The sequence below is a fragment of the Ochotona curzoniae genome, unplaced genomic scaffold, assembly GCF_017591425.1.
Source record: "Ochotona curzoniae isolate NIBS_2020 unplaced genomic scaffold, NIBS_Ocur_1.0 scaffold_4505, whole genome shotgun sequence".
NCBI lineage: Eukaryota > Metazoa > Chordata > Mammalia > Lagomorpha > Ochotonidae > Ochotona > Ochotona curzoniae.
This window is the reverse complement of record NW_024467118.1, coordinates 32,832,293-32,849,120: the sequence shown is the minus strand read 5'-3', so window position 1 is coordinate 32,849,120 and position 16,828 is coordinate 32,832,293. Positions and strand designations below refer to the sequence as shown.

The following is a 16,828-nucleotide window of genomic DNA, read 5'->3' as shown; positions in this document are numbered from 1 at the left end:
AGGAAGACAGGATAGAGTTTATGAGATTTTTGTGAAGCAGATTTCACTTGGCAGGAGACTGTAAGAAAGTTTGCGGAGGCAGTGGTAATGAACTTTGAAAAACTTGGCAGTATGAGGAAGGGAGAAATAAGGGTTGACAGAGACACATTCTATTTTCATTATAAATATTAAACTAAGGACTTCATAGTTGATTGTAAGTTGGTGGGGTAGTAGGGCTAAAAGGAATTCCTTGCACAACAGAGTTCACCCATCTAGAATGGTCAAGACAGGGTTCACAGGAAAGCTTGTTTTGAGTCGGGCCACACAAAACTATTTTCATAGGATTTGGGTAGATAGGATTGAGGGTCGTGCTAGAAGGAAGAATGCCAGGTTAGAGAAGGTGCGATGTTTTCTGTAGGTAGCAGAGATCTGTTGAGAATTTTTAGCTCACAGAAGAATCTAACAGCTTGAGAAAGACTAACTCAGAATGCACTCATGTAGGGAAAGATTTAAAGCAAGAAAACTGGTTCTGGTGCTGAGGTCATCAAGGGCTGTGCTGAAGAGATGTGTGGAGATGGAAAGGTTTTCCTGAAAGTCTGGGAAGCTTTCTGCAGAAAATGACATCTCAGCTCAAAGTTAGAGTGGGAGTTAAGTGCAGAACAGGAATATTGCTTCAGGCAGAAAGAAAATAAGAGCTAACCTCTGAAGAATGAAGCACACAACACATTTATGAGCTCAGAGTGCTTGAGTTTGGTTAGAGTGGTGAGAGGTGAGAGTGAAAAGCAAAGGGCCAGTTTACAAGGTGTCTTAAAAGGCTGTGCTGGGAAACTGGGATTTAATTGAGAACAGCAGTAAGCCATTGGCTGGCTGAGAGCTAAGTTGTGATAGGAGTATATATGCGTTTTGGAAAGATCCCTTTAGTTCCAGTATGGGAGGATAGATTGGAGAAGAGCAGGCAGAAAGGGAGGCTGGTTAAGAGGCTATTGCAGTAATTTAAGCGAGAGAGACTTGTGTCCTGAACAGAAGTGGGTGGTAGCATTTCGTGACTGGTTGGAAATGAAAGTAGAAACTAATGCAAAGTCGTGGAAGCTTGGAAGAAAAAAAAGACTCTCATTTTGGATTTGTTAAGCTTTAAATTTTTGTGGAACAGGTGGTAAATAATTGCCTTAGACTAGGGCTAGCCAAAGGAACATTCGGTGATGTTCATAATTTTCTATAGCTGCATGCTACAATACAACAAAGCAAATGAAAAACTTAGTTCTTTCATTTTAAGTAAAGGAAATATAAATTTGAGTAACTTTGGATGCCTAGTGACTGCCATATTTTGTAGTACCTTTGAAGAAGTAGTATTTGGGAATAGAATTCAGGAATGAGGCCTAGCCTCCTCATAGAAATTTGGAAGTTACTAGCAAAAAGAGATTAGACACTGAAGCTAGGGAAATGAGTGGGGACATCCAGAGGGAGTAAGATGGAGTTGCGTAGTTTCTGGCTTCTTTGCTGGAAGGGTAACAGTGGGATTCAGTCTTCGGGAGGCTTGTTTCCTACTTGGATATGGCATTAGAGTGCGAATTAAGACAATTTATTGATAAAGCCTTATGCGGTTCTGCTTTAGCACGAGTTAATTTTCTTTCCATTTTTTTGAGGACCTTTCAGTAGTGACATCTGCTTTGAATCACACGTTTCATTCTTCCTGTCTTTATACAAATGATTTCACAAGTGCTTTAAAGGAAAGAACAAAACAAACTACAGTTTCTGGGTGATTTGGGGCTCATTGCTTATGTTTTGGCAGATATTTAACATTAGTAAGCTTATTTTGACTGATGATGCTATGCCAAATAATTTTATAGTAGTATGACTCTTGTTATCCTAGTCATGTACTTTTAAGACTTTGATTAGGCACGTAAGGGAATTTCTGAGAAATCTCTCAGGAGAATGATTTACTTCCAGGCCTTGTCACAAGCCAGTGATGTGAAGGGCAACTTTCTGCATTTATTTTCTCCCCCAAGTTGTAGAACTTGTATTACATGTGTCTGAGATTGTTTTCCCTCAGCAGCCCATTTATTTGTGTAACAGATAGTAAATTTTCTTTCTGCAGGGGACACACTGTGAAGGCAGTATGTGAGTCATTTCACCTGGCCAAAGATTCTGGTTTCAAAGTAGTGGCTCATATGATGCCTGATCTGCCAAATGTGGGACTTGAAAGAGACATTGAACAGTTTACAGTAAGTGTTAACTTCAGCCAAACTACTCTGAAGTGTTTTTCCATGTTTTCCATAACTCCTCTGCTCTTATTGTTTCTTTATTGTCGATTTTAAAAAATCATTGTTAAGGCAATGTATCTTTTTAGAAACAGTGGGGTAAGGGAAGTACCCACAACTTCAACATCAGCCCAAACTAACATCTTAATGTATTCTTTCCAAGAGGTTTTTTTGGGGGGGGGGATGGGTCTTAGGCTTTTTAGGGGATAGGTAGTAGTTCTTAGCAACTTCTAAAAACATTTTCACTTGACATTTTTAAAAAATTTATTTATTTTTATTGCAAAGTCAGATATTCAGAGAGGAGGAAAGACAGAGAAAGATCTTCCGTCTGATGATTCCAAGTGACTGCAATGGCTGGTGCTGCTCTGATCCAAAGCCAGGAGCCAGGAACTTCCTCCAGGTCTCTTGCGTGGGTCAGGATCCCAAGGCTTTGGGCTGTCCTTGACTGCTTTCCTAGGCGACAAGCAGGGAGCTGGATGGGAAATGGACCTGTTGGGATTAGAACCGGTATCCATATGGGATCCCAGTACATTCAAGGCAAGGACTTTAGCTGCTAAGCCACTGTGCCAGGCCCCACTTAACATTTTAACAAGCATTGTATAAGCTCTGTTAAAATGTTTCATTTAATGTGTGTCTAACCACTATGACAGTTTTCAGAATTAGGATATTGCCAGTTTTAGATGCCTAATAACAATGGAACACACAAATGAAGTGTGGTGTAGTCATGTGATGGGATGCTGTAAATAGAATGAACTAGTTACAACCCGATATCGACATGTGTAATGTTGAACACAAGAAGCCAGATCCGAAAGATTACCTAATGTTAATGTCTATTAATATGAAGTTCCAAAAAGCTTTGAAAAGAATTATAACTGCAAACAGGTATACTTCTGAGATTCTAAAAATGATATTTTTTTTTTTTTTTTAAAGATTTATTTTTATTATTTTTCATTGGAAAGGCGGATATACAGAGAGGAGAGACAGAGAGGAAGATCTTCCATCCGATGATTCACTCCCCAAGTGAGCGCAACGGGCCGATGCTATGCCGATCCAAAGCCAGGAGCCTCTTCCGGGTCTCCCACGCGGGTGCAGGGTCCCAAAGCCTTGGGCCGTCCTCGACTGCCTTCCCGGGCCACAGGCAGGGAGCTGGAAGGGAAGCGGGGCTGCCGGGATTAGAACCGGCGCCCATATGGGATCCCGGGCGTGCAAGGCGAGGACTTAACCACTTGCGCCACCGCGCCGGGCCCTAAAAATGATATTTTTTAATTTCAGTTTTGGGTGCTGGTTACATGATTTCTTTTCTTAAAAAAAGTGAAGATTGTACAATTAAGATTTGTTGCTTTTCAATATATAAGATATTTTTCAAAATTTATATAAAAAATTTCATAATAGTTCTTAGGAAAATCTCATTTGAGCCTATTGTAAATTTACAACATTTGTTGGTTTTAGCAGGCAGTAGTTTTTTTGTTTATTTTTTTTATGATGTATACATAGTTGATTGGGGTGGGAAGGGTCAAGGATCAGTGGAAAGTGGGTAAGACCATCATTTACATATTTTCTTTTTCTTCCTCAAATATCTGGGGGAGAGGAGGATACAAGAAGAGAAACCATATCCAGCCTTCCAGCCACCGTAATACCCAGGGATGACCCAATGTCATCCCAGGGTCCTTATTGTGGAGCATTTTCTGAGGGTTCTGCTCAGGTGATTTTGAGATGCTATTGGTCTCACCGCTCCAAGGATAAGGAACTCCTTCCAAAGTCAGTTGGCTGACATAATCCACCTCCAAGTCTCCATTTGCCCAGAAATTTGCTGTCAAGCTTCACTGGGGTAGTTGATCAATTTGTTCTGCCGTCTTTCCTCTGCAAATGAATGGGTGCTGCTGCCCAGCCCAGCCCAGCCCAGCCCAGCCTACCAGGTGCTCAGCTCTCACACAAGGGGGAGCTACATCCCAGTCAGCCGCCTCCAATAATCCCCACTGGACCAGCCTCGAGTTCTGGTTCCTGTGCTTGTCAGCATGTGCAGAGGACTGGTCCAGTCTGCCCCACATCCTCTTGAGATCTTGTATACATTGTAAGGTATTGAAGCCTATCTCAACCCAGCCGACTCCACCCTCCAGCCTACACTCATGCCAGTGGGTGCCACTGCCCGTCCAGTCAGGGCCGCCTGAGTCCTGGTTCTAATGCTCACCAGTGGGAGTTGCAGCCCATTAGAGAGGTGCCCATAGCTTCCCCAATGGACTCCCTGCCCTGGGTCTTGTACTCTCCATGTGGTTTTGCAGTCTGGCTCCAAAGGACTTGAGGCAGCGCTTTTGACATTTAAATTTTTTTCTCCTGCTCCATTTTTTTGTTACATCTGCCCAGAATCCCTTATTAATTTCCCTTAATGTGTTTTGTTCCACAGAAAGGATTGATAAGTTCTAACTTTGTATGATTGCATATATTTTTACTCTTTAAGGAAGATGGGATCGCCTTGTTTGGCATGAACTTCATAAAGTCACTACCCAGCTCTCTAAGCTGTTGCAACCTTTTTAGCTATAAATTGGCTTAGAACTCGTACTTGTTTTTTAGGCCACTTCTTCTCTCAGTAAAAGCATAATCCTGTTCGTTTGTGTCTGTTTCTTATAAGCTCAGTCTTATATAGTGGGTAGTACAGAGTTCGCCACTGTGTCTAACAAATAACGCTACTTAGATTTTCTGTAAACAGATTTATTTTTGAAATGAAGTTGAATTTTTTCTCCTTGATGTAATGGAGATTAGCATGTTAGAAAATTTACCCTGTAAGCATTAAGTTTTCCATTTCTGCCTATCCTAGTATTGGACTTAGTTACTCAGAAAAGCTTTGAGCTGTTTAGATATTTTATTTTAGAAATAAACTTCCTGGATATTTATCTGAAATTATTGAAAATACTTGATGAATGTGTATTTCTCTCAAGGAAGAATGTATCTCTAGTAATCCCCCATCAGTAATTAGTCATTCAGTCTGTTAATGTTTATTTTTACCCTTTGGACCCTCAAAAAAAAATTTTTTTTTCCTGAAAAACCAATGAGATTTAAGTTGAGGTTTGGTGGGGGTGGCCAGAGGTGTTTGTTTCATTTTTGACATAAAGCCCTGCCACTTGAAGGGATGTCATGGAGTACAGTTAAGTGCAAAAATGTATCAGAAATCAACCCCCAATGTAGCCTCCATCAGACAAGGAAACAAGGCCTGATGAAGTTAAGTAATCACAGAGTCAGAAGTGAGTCTCAGGTGGAACCCAGGCTCGCTCTCAAGTACCCTTTCCGTGTTGTCTTTGTCAGGCACAACCTGAATGATACAGAAATCCAGTGTATTTCTGGCAGAAATGGTCAAGTTGGATCTTAAAGAGACAACACTTCAAAACTTTTTTTAAAAAAGATTTAAAAATTGTCCTCAAATATATTCATAATGATAAAAGTAAAAACTATACTGTGAGGACTGTAATGGGAAGCCATACCTTTCAGAATCGTGTCTCCAACTTGGGTGCTTAAAGCTCAGGGGTACACCTGCTGTCTGCTTCCTTGTAGTCACTGTGCTTGGTTGCCACTCAAGTCATCCCTTACCTGTACAAACGTTTCTTCATTTCCAGGTCCAGTGGGGACTTCTCTGCTGTCCTTTTGTCTAATCTTAGCATTTATAATTCCTAAAGATAAACTCCATTTTCAAATTCAGTTTCTTGGTTTGTGTGGCTCTGCCAGGAGGCGCTGTTGTCACCCCAAGGACTATTTCATTTTAGTCTCCACGGCAACTCACACAGCATGAACCAGTTAGAAGAGGGGGTGACATGAAATGCGTAGAGACAGAGTTTTTCAAAGTTAGGCAGTTCAGAGGGTTCCTGTTAGAAATAACTCAGAGGCTTTTACTCATTTGGGGAACCATATTCCACATCAGCTTGATTCACCTGTGGGTCTTTGCGTTCCTGATTCATCATCATCCCAGCCAGGAGGTCCTCAGGTGGATCATTACATGCCAGAGAGAGGAGAGCAGAACGTGGCCAACTACCGTAGGAATATGTGCTGTTACATTCTTAACAGCTTCCATCTCAGACACCTGGCTCTGATCTGTCTCATCCACCTCTAGCTGCTGATTTCCTAATGATCTCCAACTCAAGAGCAGCACCTGTGTCTGAGGGCTTCGGCTTTTGGCCAACTACTGCCTTGCATGCAGAACGCTTTGGCAGAGTTTGTTCTTAAAAAAAAAAAAAAAACAAGTTTCTTCCTGCGGTAGTCTCTTCTGCTAGAGGTTCTTGTTCTTCCAACCATTTAAACAAGAATTTCTGTCTTTTGCTTTCCTCTATGTGTACGGATGCCTTTTCCCTTTTGTTCTGGCTTACCACTTCGGTGAGTCTCAAATTTCTGTCTCCAGCCTGTGAGGTTAAGTTCCTAAGATCGGTTAACTAATACTTCTCACCTAGCACTAGATGGCAGGTACCTCAGACTTAATAAGGCCATATAAGCATATCCACAACAATGGCTTCTTCCTTTCTTGTTTCCTATCATGCTTGGTAGTCCCACTGTCCAACTAATCTTTCTAACCAGAAATCCAGAAGGAAGTAGAAACTGCTCAGCTTCTGGAGCAATACCATGCTTTGCCTGAGTCCAGGCTCCTTGACTGCTTTGTTCTTTGGCTGGTTCCCTCTTCCATTCCTTGAGGCTGGTTAACAGGTCACCTGAGACCATGGGTGGAAAACACCTAGGAATCTGCCCACTAACTACTAGCTGCCGCTGTTATTGTTCCCTTGCATCCTGCGGCACATCCAGCAGGAAGTCCAGTCAATCACTTTCCTGACTGTTAGAGAGCAGTTCTTCTCTTCATCCACTGGTCTCACTCTCAGTCCAAGCATTCCTCAGCTCTCTTGATCATAAACAACTTCTCAGCAAGTCACCCTGCTACCTTCCCAGTCAATTCAGATGTGCTAATAACATTGCTAGCAGAGTTATGTCTGTTGAATTTAGTATTTGAAAACCCAGTAGTTCTAAAGAGATATGAAAAGCAGCAGTCCTCTGCCATTTTCAACTCTTGTAGCTGTTTTTTTCCAGTACTTATCTCTATACTAAGCCTTTGCTTAGATTGCCATTTCTTGATTTATCAGTTTTAGATTCATTTGTCTTAACTAATATAATAGTTGAATATTTAATTTTTAAAAAATTTGCCTCATTCATCTCAGTAGTTCATATCACAGTTTTTAGATACTTGTCAGTATATCCATTTTTAAAAATTGTTTGAAAGGAAGTTCAGACAAACAAACACCTCTGTCTGCTGGCTCACTCTACAAAATTGCCACAGTGGCTTTGGCTAGGTATAGGCAAACACAAGAAGCCCGAAGCTCCATCTGCGGCTCCCACATGAGTGCAGGAATGCAAGTACTTAGACTATCTTTCACTGCTGTTTCAGGTGCATTAGAAGGGAGCTGGATCGAAAGAGGAACAGCCAGGATTCAAACCAGCACTCATACGTACCATACAACAACTCCAGCTGTTACATTCTGATTTCTATATACATTACTATTCACATTGAGCTATATAACACATTAAGTATGTAAATGTGCATCTTTTCCAAGTACAATAGGAACATGTCTTGAATAGCCTGTTTTCTAAGTATTGTATGTACCTATAAATCTCACATATACTACTCAGTATTAAAACCCTCTCAGTGCCTACCTTATCAGATGTACCTATCAGTTTCTCAGTCTAGAGACCTAATTCCTAGAGTTCCTACCGTCTAGCCCCAAACTGGACCTGTCATTTACAGTGCCTCCTACAGGTTTTTTTCCTTGAAGGCTTCTATGCTTTCCTGGGTTGGATCTTTTCTTCTTACTATTTTTATCATATTGTCATTTTATGATACAGTTCCATAGGCCCTAGGATTTCCCTCCCACCTCCCCAAAGCATTATAACAGCATAATTCCTCATAATCAGTCGTAAGTCCATTGTTACAGGCATGGACAGTGGCAGAGAGTCCAACATCCCATTGTTAAGACACATCCAACTGTTTGACTGGGAGTCCATCTTTGATCTGGAAGTAGAGATGCACACTGTACCGTATCCTCACATCTGGACATGTCAGTCTCTACTACACAGTCACTGTAAATCCCTCCAAATGAAAGGCCACAAAATAAAACCAACAACAGGAAAAAAAAAAAAGAAATTTACAATGCCACGAAGTTGAACAACATGCCACTGGATATGATAGTCTCCATTACACAGTTACTATACATTCCCTTAAATGAAAAGCCACAAAACAAAATCAACAATAGAAAGAAAAAAAATAGGAACTTGCAACACCATGAAGTTAGATAACATACTGTTGAATGACTAACGTGTCGCTTTAGAAATCCCCCATTTTCTCAGTGTCTCCCTCAGTCAACTTTGAAATTGGCAAAGGGCTTTGTTTCTTTGCAAGGGAGTCTTCAGTAATATTCAATGTGCCTCTGTCTCTTCTTTTGCTTTTGGTCGTTGTACCTCTGGTTATCAGACTCTTTTCCTTGAGGCAGGTGTCCAAGCTGTGTCACCCACTGGTCTACAGTTTGATTTTACTTACTGCAGTTGGCACACGGCTCTTTGTTCTCAATCACTTGTGCCACTCTCCAGCAAGTTCTAGGTCTGGGTTCTTATGTTAGATTTCCACCGTGGTCTCTGCAGCCCCAGCTCCTGACTCACCAGTCTCCACCTCCTATGATACCGTGCTGAGGCTGCACTGTTGTCTGTACAACCTTTCTCCCACTTCCGGTTGGAGTAGATCCCAGGATTAGGGAGACACTAGGTGCCCTATATAACTAGGTTATTATTGGTTCTGATTTTGCCAGAACCTGTTGGCTGTTAGATCTGAGGGCTACACAGACCTATTTTGACTGGTACAATGCCATTATCGCTATTATTTTCCTATGTGGAATCAGTGCATTCCACTGATTCAGTTCTCGCCAAGCTCAGTACATGCACAGCTCACCGTTGTCCCCTACAGTCTAAAATTCTTTGCCACATCATAGGAAATGGAGCCTGATATGCCATTACTGGAGTTCTTGATCTGCTGGCTGTCAGGTCTGAAGGCTACCTGGACCTGTCTTGGGTGGAAGCTGTAGCATGCCATCTTGTTGCAGTTCACTGAGTCAGAAATGAATTTACTTGCAGATTAGTGCATATGCAGTCCTGCCTCATAGCCCTTGCCTCCTTAAACAAAATGGCACCTGATATGGCTCTAGGGAGCAGACAGGGCTGTGAAATCTACCCTGTTCCCACACTGTCGGTCTGGGATCTGCTGCTCTGTCTCTGCTCCTGGTCAAATCAAATAGACCAACAGGATGGGCAGTTCTTTGTCTGGGTTCACCTCTGGAGCTCCCATGAATAGATAGCTGAATAGATAGCTCCCACCTCTGGACCTTCCCACCTGTTGCAGGTGGAGTTCAGATTACCACTTGCTGAATGCTACTGGATTATCAGTCACTGCAACACTGCTCCGTTGTTTTTGCTGCATTCCTGTGTCTGTCAGTCTCCAGGTACTCTCTGCTGTTGTTCTGTCTGTCCTCTCCTATTTGCTGGAATGTACCCTCTGCGCTTCACACCGGCTAATATTTCTCTGTTTAAACGTGTCCTTACCTTATTCCACTATCTTGATTCTCCCCGGTAGTGTTACATCTTATTAAGTCATTGTTAGTGAATGTTGGGCATTAAATATCCTGTCACTTGGGAAGTTTTCTTGTACTATAATTTTCCTCTTCTATAATCTGTGCTCTTTCTCTTAAGCAAATGTAGGATCTAGACTGATCATGTAACTTTCTGTTTTTCTGTTTTCTTAATGTTTTTTATTCTTTTGTTAATTTTATCTTCAAATATTTCTGTTAACTTTTTTCATTTTAACTTCAAAAATTTTTTCTTTTCTGGTTCAGCTTTCTGCTGCATCCTGTTCTTGTTTTATGTATATAGTATCTTTTTTCTTGCCTCTCTGAAGGAATTAGTTACAGGGTTATGTGTTTATTTCCCCTTCTGCAGTGCCTGGTTTCCTTGAAGAGACTTTTCTCCCTCTTGGTCTGCCTGTCATCTTCCAGGCTTCCCCCAAGTTGTTGGTGATCCTTAGCCAATGATGATGCCTAAAGAGCTTGGGAATGAAAGGCCAGATGGCACCCTGTGGCTCCTGCTCTGCTTCCCTGAGCAATGTTGGTGTCATACAGTCTTCTCCTTTCTTGAGGGAATTGCCAATAGTGTCTTGAACCTCTCCAGAGAGGACTTTTCCAGTTTCCTGATTTGGGGTGGTTAGCTTGAGTAAGTCCTAGGACATTTTCTGCTTGCCTCCAGGGAGCAGTCCTCCCTTTGTGCGTGGAAGCACTCCAGCTCCTCCACTGGATAAACTGTATCTGTTTAGGTGGGAAGGGTAAGAAATAAGGGATAAATCTCTGAATAGAGACCAATCCAGTTGCCTGGTTTTTTTATTTCCATCTGTTTTGCATCCTGCCCGTACTTTTGATCCAGGAGCCGTTCTGGGACTCTGTGGTGTGACTAACCTGGCCTTTCACTGGAAATCTCCTTTTATAGGGACTTCACAGTTTTTTCACTTGAAAATTTATATCAAAGGCATGGTTAATCTTTAAATTGTATATGTTATTGAAACAATAACACAATTACAGAAGAATGTCTCCAAGACCAAATCATGCACAAAGAATATAACATTTAAGAATGGTTAGAAATCAGTGAGAGTGATCGAAAAGTCTAATTACATTTCTTTGAAAAGCTGGTTAAACAATGGAAAGTTCTGCAAGAATAATGTAGCAAGAGATAAAAATCATTTTTACATTTTGTAAGATATAGTACTATATGCTAGATGGATCCTAATGCCATTGTACAGCGAGAGGAAGCTGTGAGTCCACCTTCATTCCTTCAATACATATCTTGTGAAATGAAAATTAGAGCAGATTATCAGCATGAAGTCATGGAAAAGAGAATGTCTGGTGTCTTCTTGCTGCATCTTAAAAAAATAAGGCAACCAGCTGTGATGATAGAGTACAAGAAATAGCTGTCCCCAGAGTCAGTGCATTGGATTTACTGCTCGGTGTCCAGATAACAATGAGCAGTGTGGGCCTGGGTTAGGGATGGTGCCATTTAGCCTGAGAACAAAAAGGTCACACCCAGGATCGTTAAACCTGTTCAGTAAGTGGCATAGAGTGAACATTGTAGGCTCAAAAAAGACAGGTGATCATCAGACAACTTTTTTTCTTTTGATTTTCTTTATTTCTGTCATAACTTTAAAATTTTTCGTTTGTTTCTTTGGAAAGCAGAGAGAGAGGGAGATCTTCCTATTCACTGGTTCACTCTAGAAATGTCCACATAGTAGAGGATGGGCCAGGTAGAATCAGGAGTCCAGAGCTTCTGCCAGGTCTCCAGCATGGGTGCAGGGACACAAGCACTTGGGCACCTGCTGCTTCACTAGGCACAACAGCAAGTAGATGGATTGGAAGTGGAGCAGCCAGGGCTCAAACTAATGCCCAGATAGGATACCAGCATTACAGATGATAGCTCTACCCACTATTCCACAGTGCCGTTCCCATTACTCCTATTTTCAGAATTTGCTTGTTTATTTGTTTATGTTAAAATCAGAGTTATGTATATAGAGAGAAATACCAAGATGAATCATTTATCCTCTGGGGACTCCAAAAATGACTGTAACAGCTGGGGCTGGCCCAGGCTCAACCCAGGAGCCTGGGATTCCACCTGTGTCTCCTACATGGGTATGGAGCTCGAAGCACTTGGGCCAGCTTCCGCTGTTTCTCCAGGCACATTAGCAAAGAATTGGGTTAGAAATGGAGCAGCAAGTATGTGAACTGACACTGAAATGGGAGACAGCGGCTTAACTTGATGTGTCACAACACTGACCTGTCACAAATTTTAGAAAAAAGTTCCACCAATTAATTTATTCTGTTATTAAGGGAGTATATGGTATGGAGGTGAAAGCAAACATTGAATAAATTGTGTGATCATATTAAGGAGGAAATAGGAATATACTTCAAAAAGTTTGTGGAAAAGTAAAATTAAAAGAAAAAGGGTTTTGGGGGCCATTGTGGAGGCTTATCCAGCCAATCATCCATCTGCAGCTCTGGCATCTTATATGGGTGGCCAGTTCATCTTCCAGCTGCTTCATTTCTAATCTAGCTCCCATAGTTGCAATTGCTGGATCAGTTCTATCTCCAGCCCCATCTCCTATGTAAAGCAATGGATGCTGCGGCCCAGCCCATTATGCTTTCTGCCGACACATATAACTAGTCGGAGCTGTGGCCTATTTCGAGTCACCCCCAGTGACCCCACCAAACCTGCCTCCAGCTCCGGTTCTTGAGCTTGCCAGTATGTGCAGCTGACTGGTCCAGTCTGTCCCACATCCTGTTCAGAATCTCTTACACATCAATGGACATTGAGGCCTAACTCAATCCAGCCCACACTCATGCTGGCAGATGCTACTGCCAATGGTGACATGTTTTTAGAGTGAAACAAGTTGTATTTGAAAATCTGGAAGGCCGGCCTCTCTGAAAAAGTAGCATTCAAGCTGAGAGCTACAGATTGGGTTGGTATAGGAAGTTTCCAGGCTAAAGAAGTTGCCTTTGCATAAGGAGGTAGGCAAGGTGGTGATGGATGCAAAGGATGAGAGGGCACCAACAGACGGGCAGGATTACGGAAGGCCTTGCGGTGTTCCACCGAGGCTGTGTAGTTAGCTGTGTTCTATCAATGTACCTTTCCTTTGACAGAAAAAGTAGCTGGGCCTGCTGGGGTTGCCAGCAAAGCTGGCTCAGGATTAGGACTGCACCATGGGTAATCTGTGTGATTGATGGAGAGGGATTTTCTGTTCTTTGTTTACAGGAGTTTTTTGAGAACCCTGCTTTTCGTCCTGATGGCTTGAAACTCTACCCTACTCTGGTGATCCGTGGAACTGGGCTGTATGAGCTTTGGAAGTCAGGCAGATACAAGAGTTATTCTCCCAGTGACCTAATAGAGTTGGTGGCTCGGATCCTCGCCCTCGTGCCTCCCTGGACTCGAGTGTACCGAGTGCAGAGGTAGTGTGTTGTCTTTTATTCCAGAAATAATTGAAGGCTATTCTTATCTGTTTACCATGTCTCAGGGGAAAAGACCCAATTTCATATTGAGGAGGTTTAATTGATTATTACTAAAATGAGATGCTTGGAGAGCTATCTGTAAATACAAAGGGATGGAAATGAAGGAACAGCATGTTCCAACCATTTTGTCAGTGTTGTCGGTTATTTGTCTGTGCTGTTGCTCATGAGCCTGGAGATGCAGGCAGGGCAGCAAGTGGGCGTGGTGCTTGCTGCTGAGGAGCTTGTGATCTCCTGTCAGGAATGCCTCTTCCAGGGCCACTGCAGGCTGGGTGCAGGCGTGGGTGTGTGAGGAGCAAGCGTAGCCCTGGGTCTTAGCCCTGTCTTCGGTCCTCCAGAAGAAAAGCAAAGGATGGCCACAGTCATTCTGCACAGATATTTATGTAAATTTGTGGAAAGTGTGTCATTTTCCTAAAAGTATAAAGAAAATGAAAATAATCTGGGCTACTTTCTTCCTAGGAGAGAAAAAGTAAGATCTCCTTGGCAACCTGAGGGCTTGTTTGTTTTTTAAATGGAAACAATAGTGAGGAAAAAGTTTAGCAATGACAAAGTTACATTTATCCCTCTTATGTTAACACGGCCATTATTGTACTTGCCAGTCATTAGAACATAACCTCACCACTCTCAAAACGACCCATTTAGAGTTAAAGCTGATGAAAATATATGTGCAGTCAGCTATTGTAACTAGTATTCCACTGAGCATGAAAATGTGTTGATAGAGATTTAAATAGTGAATACTGAAAGCAAGCAGAATTAATTACTTAAGGAAAATTATGAGAAATATGGAGAATTTTCTTAAAATTCGAGGGACATTTATGTCATACTTGAACCACCGTATTTTGATTTCTCACAGTTTGGAAATCCTTAGCTTACCTGTAGGATCATGATTGCCAATGTGGGTACTCACAGGGGCCCAGAGCACAGGTTGGGAAAGTCATTCATTAGAGGAATTTAAAGCCCAAATGTGATGAACAGAGCATTCATTCCCCAGAAGGCTGATTTGGTACCAATGTCAGAGCCAAGGAAAGTGTGGTGGACAGGGCAGACTGCAGAGAATATGGCCCCACAGTAGCAGACTGGTTAACTCGTCAGGGTTGTTCTAATAAGTGGATGTGTTCAAGGTAATGAATGCTGGTTTCTGTCTGAGAAGACAGTTACCAGTGTGACAGAGGGGGAAAGATGTGTAGCTGAATGCTGTGGTATTGGAAATAGACGATAGTGGTGTGAAATTATGGTTTTTAACATGCACGTGTATCTATAAATGTAAATGTACATGTGATAAATAATAACAGATATAATTGTAGTACATATGTATGTTTTGTAGCAGTGAGCAAACCAATTTCCAGTTCTTATTTTCTAAATATACTTCTCCACTGAAAGGAACCATGACTTCTTGGACAAAATGGCTTGTTGCAGGCCTGGTCCAGGGAAGGTACAAGATGAACTTTAAACTTCTTTTAATTTTTTAAAATTTAAAAACTTAGTTATTTGAGAGGCAGACAGACAGAGCAGAGATCTTCATCCTTTGATTCACTCCCTAAATGCCCACAACAACAGCATGGTAGTAGGACCAGAGCGCTGGAACCACAGCTACCATTGTCTGTGGTGCACATTAACAGGAAGCCAGCATCAGGAGTGGAGCTAGGACTTAAGCACAGCAAACCAATGTGGAATGTGCGTGCCTCATTCTTAATCACAGTGTTACCCACTATGCTCAGTACCTGCCCCCACAGCTATTACAGCTTTTTGTGCCAGAATATAAGGAAATATTCAAGATAGATACTGAAGCCAGCTTGAAGGGCTTCCACTGGCCAGATATGGGACAATTTAAATATCAAAATTCATATTGATACGAACAGATTATAATGTAACCAGTGAATACACATATACACACATATATTAGAATAACAAAGTGTGAATGTTAGTCTGGAACATCATATTTACAGTCAGTCCTACTTGTCAGCTTCTGTATTTTTTCAAATTTCCTTACCCACTGAAATGTTTGTGACTCAGAACTTGAGAAATTTTTGCAGCCATTCTCAGACATGAAAAATTCCGGTCACCTGACATGTTCCTAGCTGAGGTCAAACACAGTGATGCTGTGCCTTCTTTTTCTGTTCTTCTATAGAGTGTCCTTTTTGCATTTTGCTTATTGAATTTAAAAAAAAAAATACTATGCAGTTTGTTGTGGATTGACTTTAAGATGCACCTCCACCACCCAGCATACTGCTGAAAGTGCTGAAAGAACTGTGTTTTAAGTACAGAAAGTTGTGATGTCCACTCTGGAGAAAATGCATGTGTTGAATGGGCCTCATCAAGGCTTCTATCACAGAGCCATTGCCATGAGTTCAGTGTTAATGAATCCATAATGCACACTAAATCAGGTGTCTTTAAACAAACACATGTGAAACCAGGTTCTGTATTGGTCATCCCTTTCAATCTTTCTGGAACAATTCAAAAGATGTTACCTGAGGCCAGCCAGTGTGGGTACTCACGGGGGCAAAAATACTGACAAAATACTGTGACCAGAAGCACTCAGATATCTGCCACTGTATTTTCTCTGGGGTGATTACTCAGTATTTAATAACTGGTGCTGACTTCATCGAATGTGACCCACTAGATGCTTATTGCTTACCAGTGTAGCTAAAATCCAGTTTACACCATTTCAGAAAATCTCCCCACAGCATATTAACCACAAGATGGGAAAGAGTAAATGACTATGGAAAAGCCTAGTGGCTGATCAAAGGGAAGGTTTTCAATAATAGTACAAACCACAGCGCCTTCCACCAGTGGAGCATCACCTCTGTTAGTCATCCAAAACTCCATAATCTGAATCTCATCATGAGGTGGAACTGTTAGACAAACCCATATTGGGGAACACAAACTGGCCCATAATCTTGAAAGTATCAGGATCAAGAATGGAGTTAGTTAGGCCTTTAGGCCTGAACTAGCTCCTTTTTCTTGTTGGGGTGCTGGAAAAAATTGATTGGGGTGTAAAATTACCTAATAATAATGTATCCATGTTAATTTCTAAATTTCAGTGATTGTATTGTGTTCATGTAAGAGAATGTGTGCAATACTCAGAAATATCGTGAATGTCGAGACATCTTGTTCACACCTTGGATTGAAACAGTTCAAAAAGGTGATTATTTGACCACACTTCAGACTTTTCCTTGTGATTTTGAAATTGTTTCAAAAATTTTTAAATAATGTAGAGGGAAACAAAGATAAAATAAACAGCATTAACAAAAGAAAAGGATCATTTGCATTTAGCTGACACAGGCAGCCAAAGGTCTGTGAAGCTGGTTCTATCAGCAGTGCAGCAAGGCAGCAGATATTACAGAATCGAGGTTTCAGGTTCACATCCAGAGACACTGTGGTCGTCTTACGCACAGCAACATGATGTGCATCCAGAGGCAGGCGGATGTAGAATGTGCACTCTCCTGCTTTTGTTTTCAGCTGGAGATTTCTTACTGCTGTAACCCTTGA

At 41.6% G+C, this 16,828-nt stretch overlaps 1 protein-coding gene across 3 annotated transcripts in view; it reads left to right on the top strand.

Annotated features, from left to right (window-relative positions):
* The window catches only part of ELP3 (elongator acetyltransferase complex subunit 3), a 98,106-nt gene that overhangs the window by 31,155 nt on the left and 50,123 nt on the right, over positions 1-16,828 (top strand). For all 3 annotated transcript variants that reach the window (XM_040966453.1, XM_040966454.1, XM_040966452.1), the window contains 2 exons: positions 2,075-2,201; positions 13,089-13,282. In XM_040966453.1, the coding sequence (XP_040822387.1) occupies positions 2,075-2,201; positions 13,089-13,282 (321 nt within the window). The remainder of the gene's footprint in view (positions 1-2,074; positions 2,202-13,088; positions 13,283-16,828) is intronic.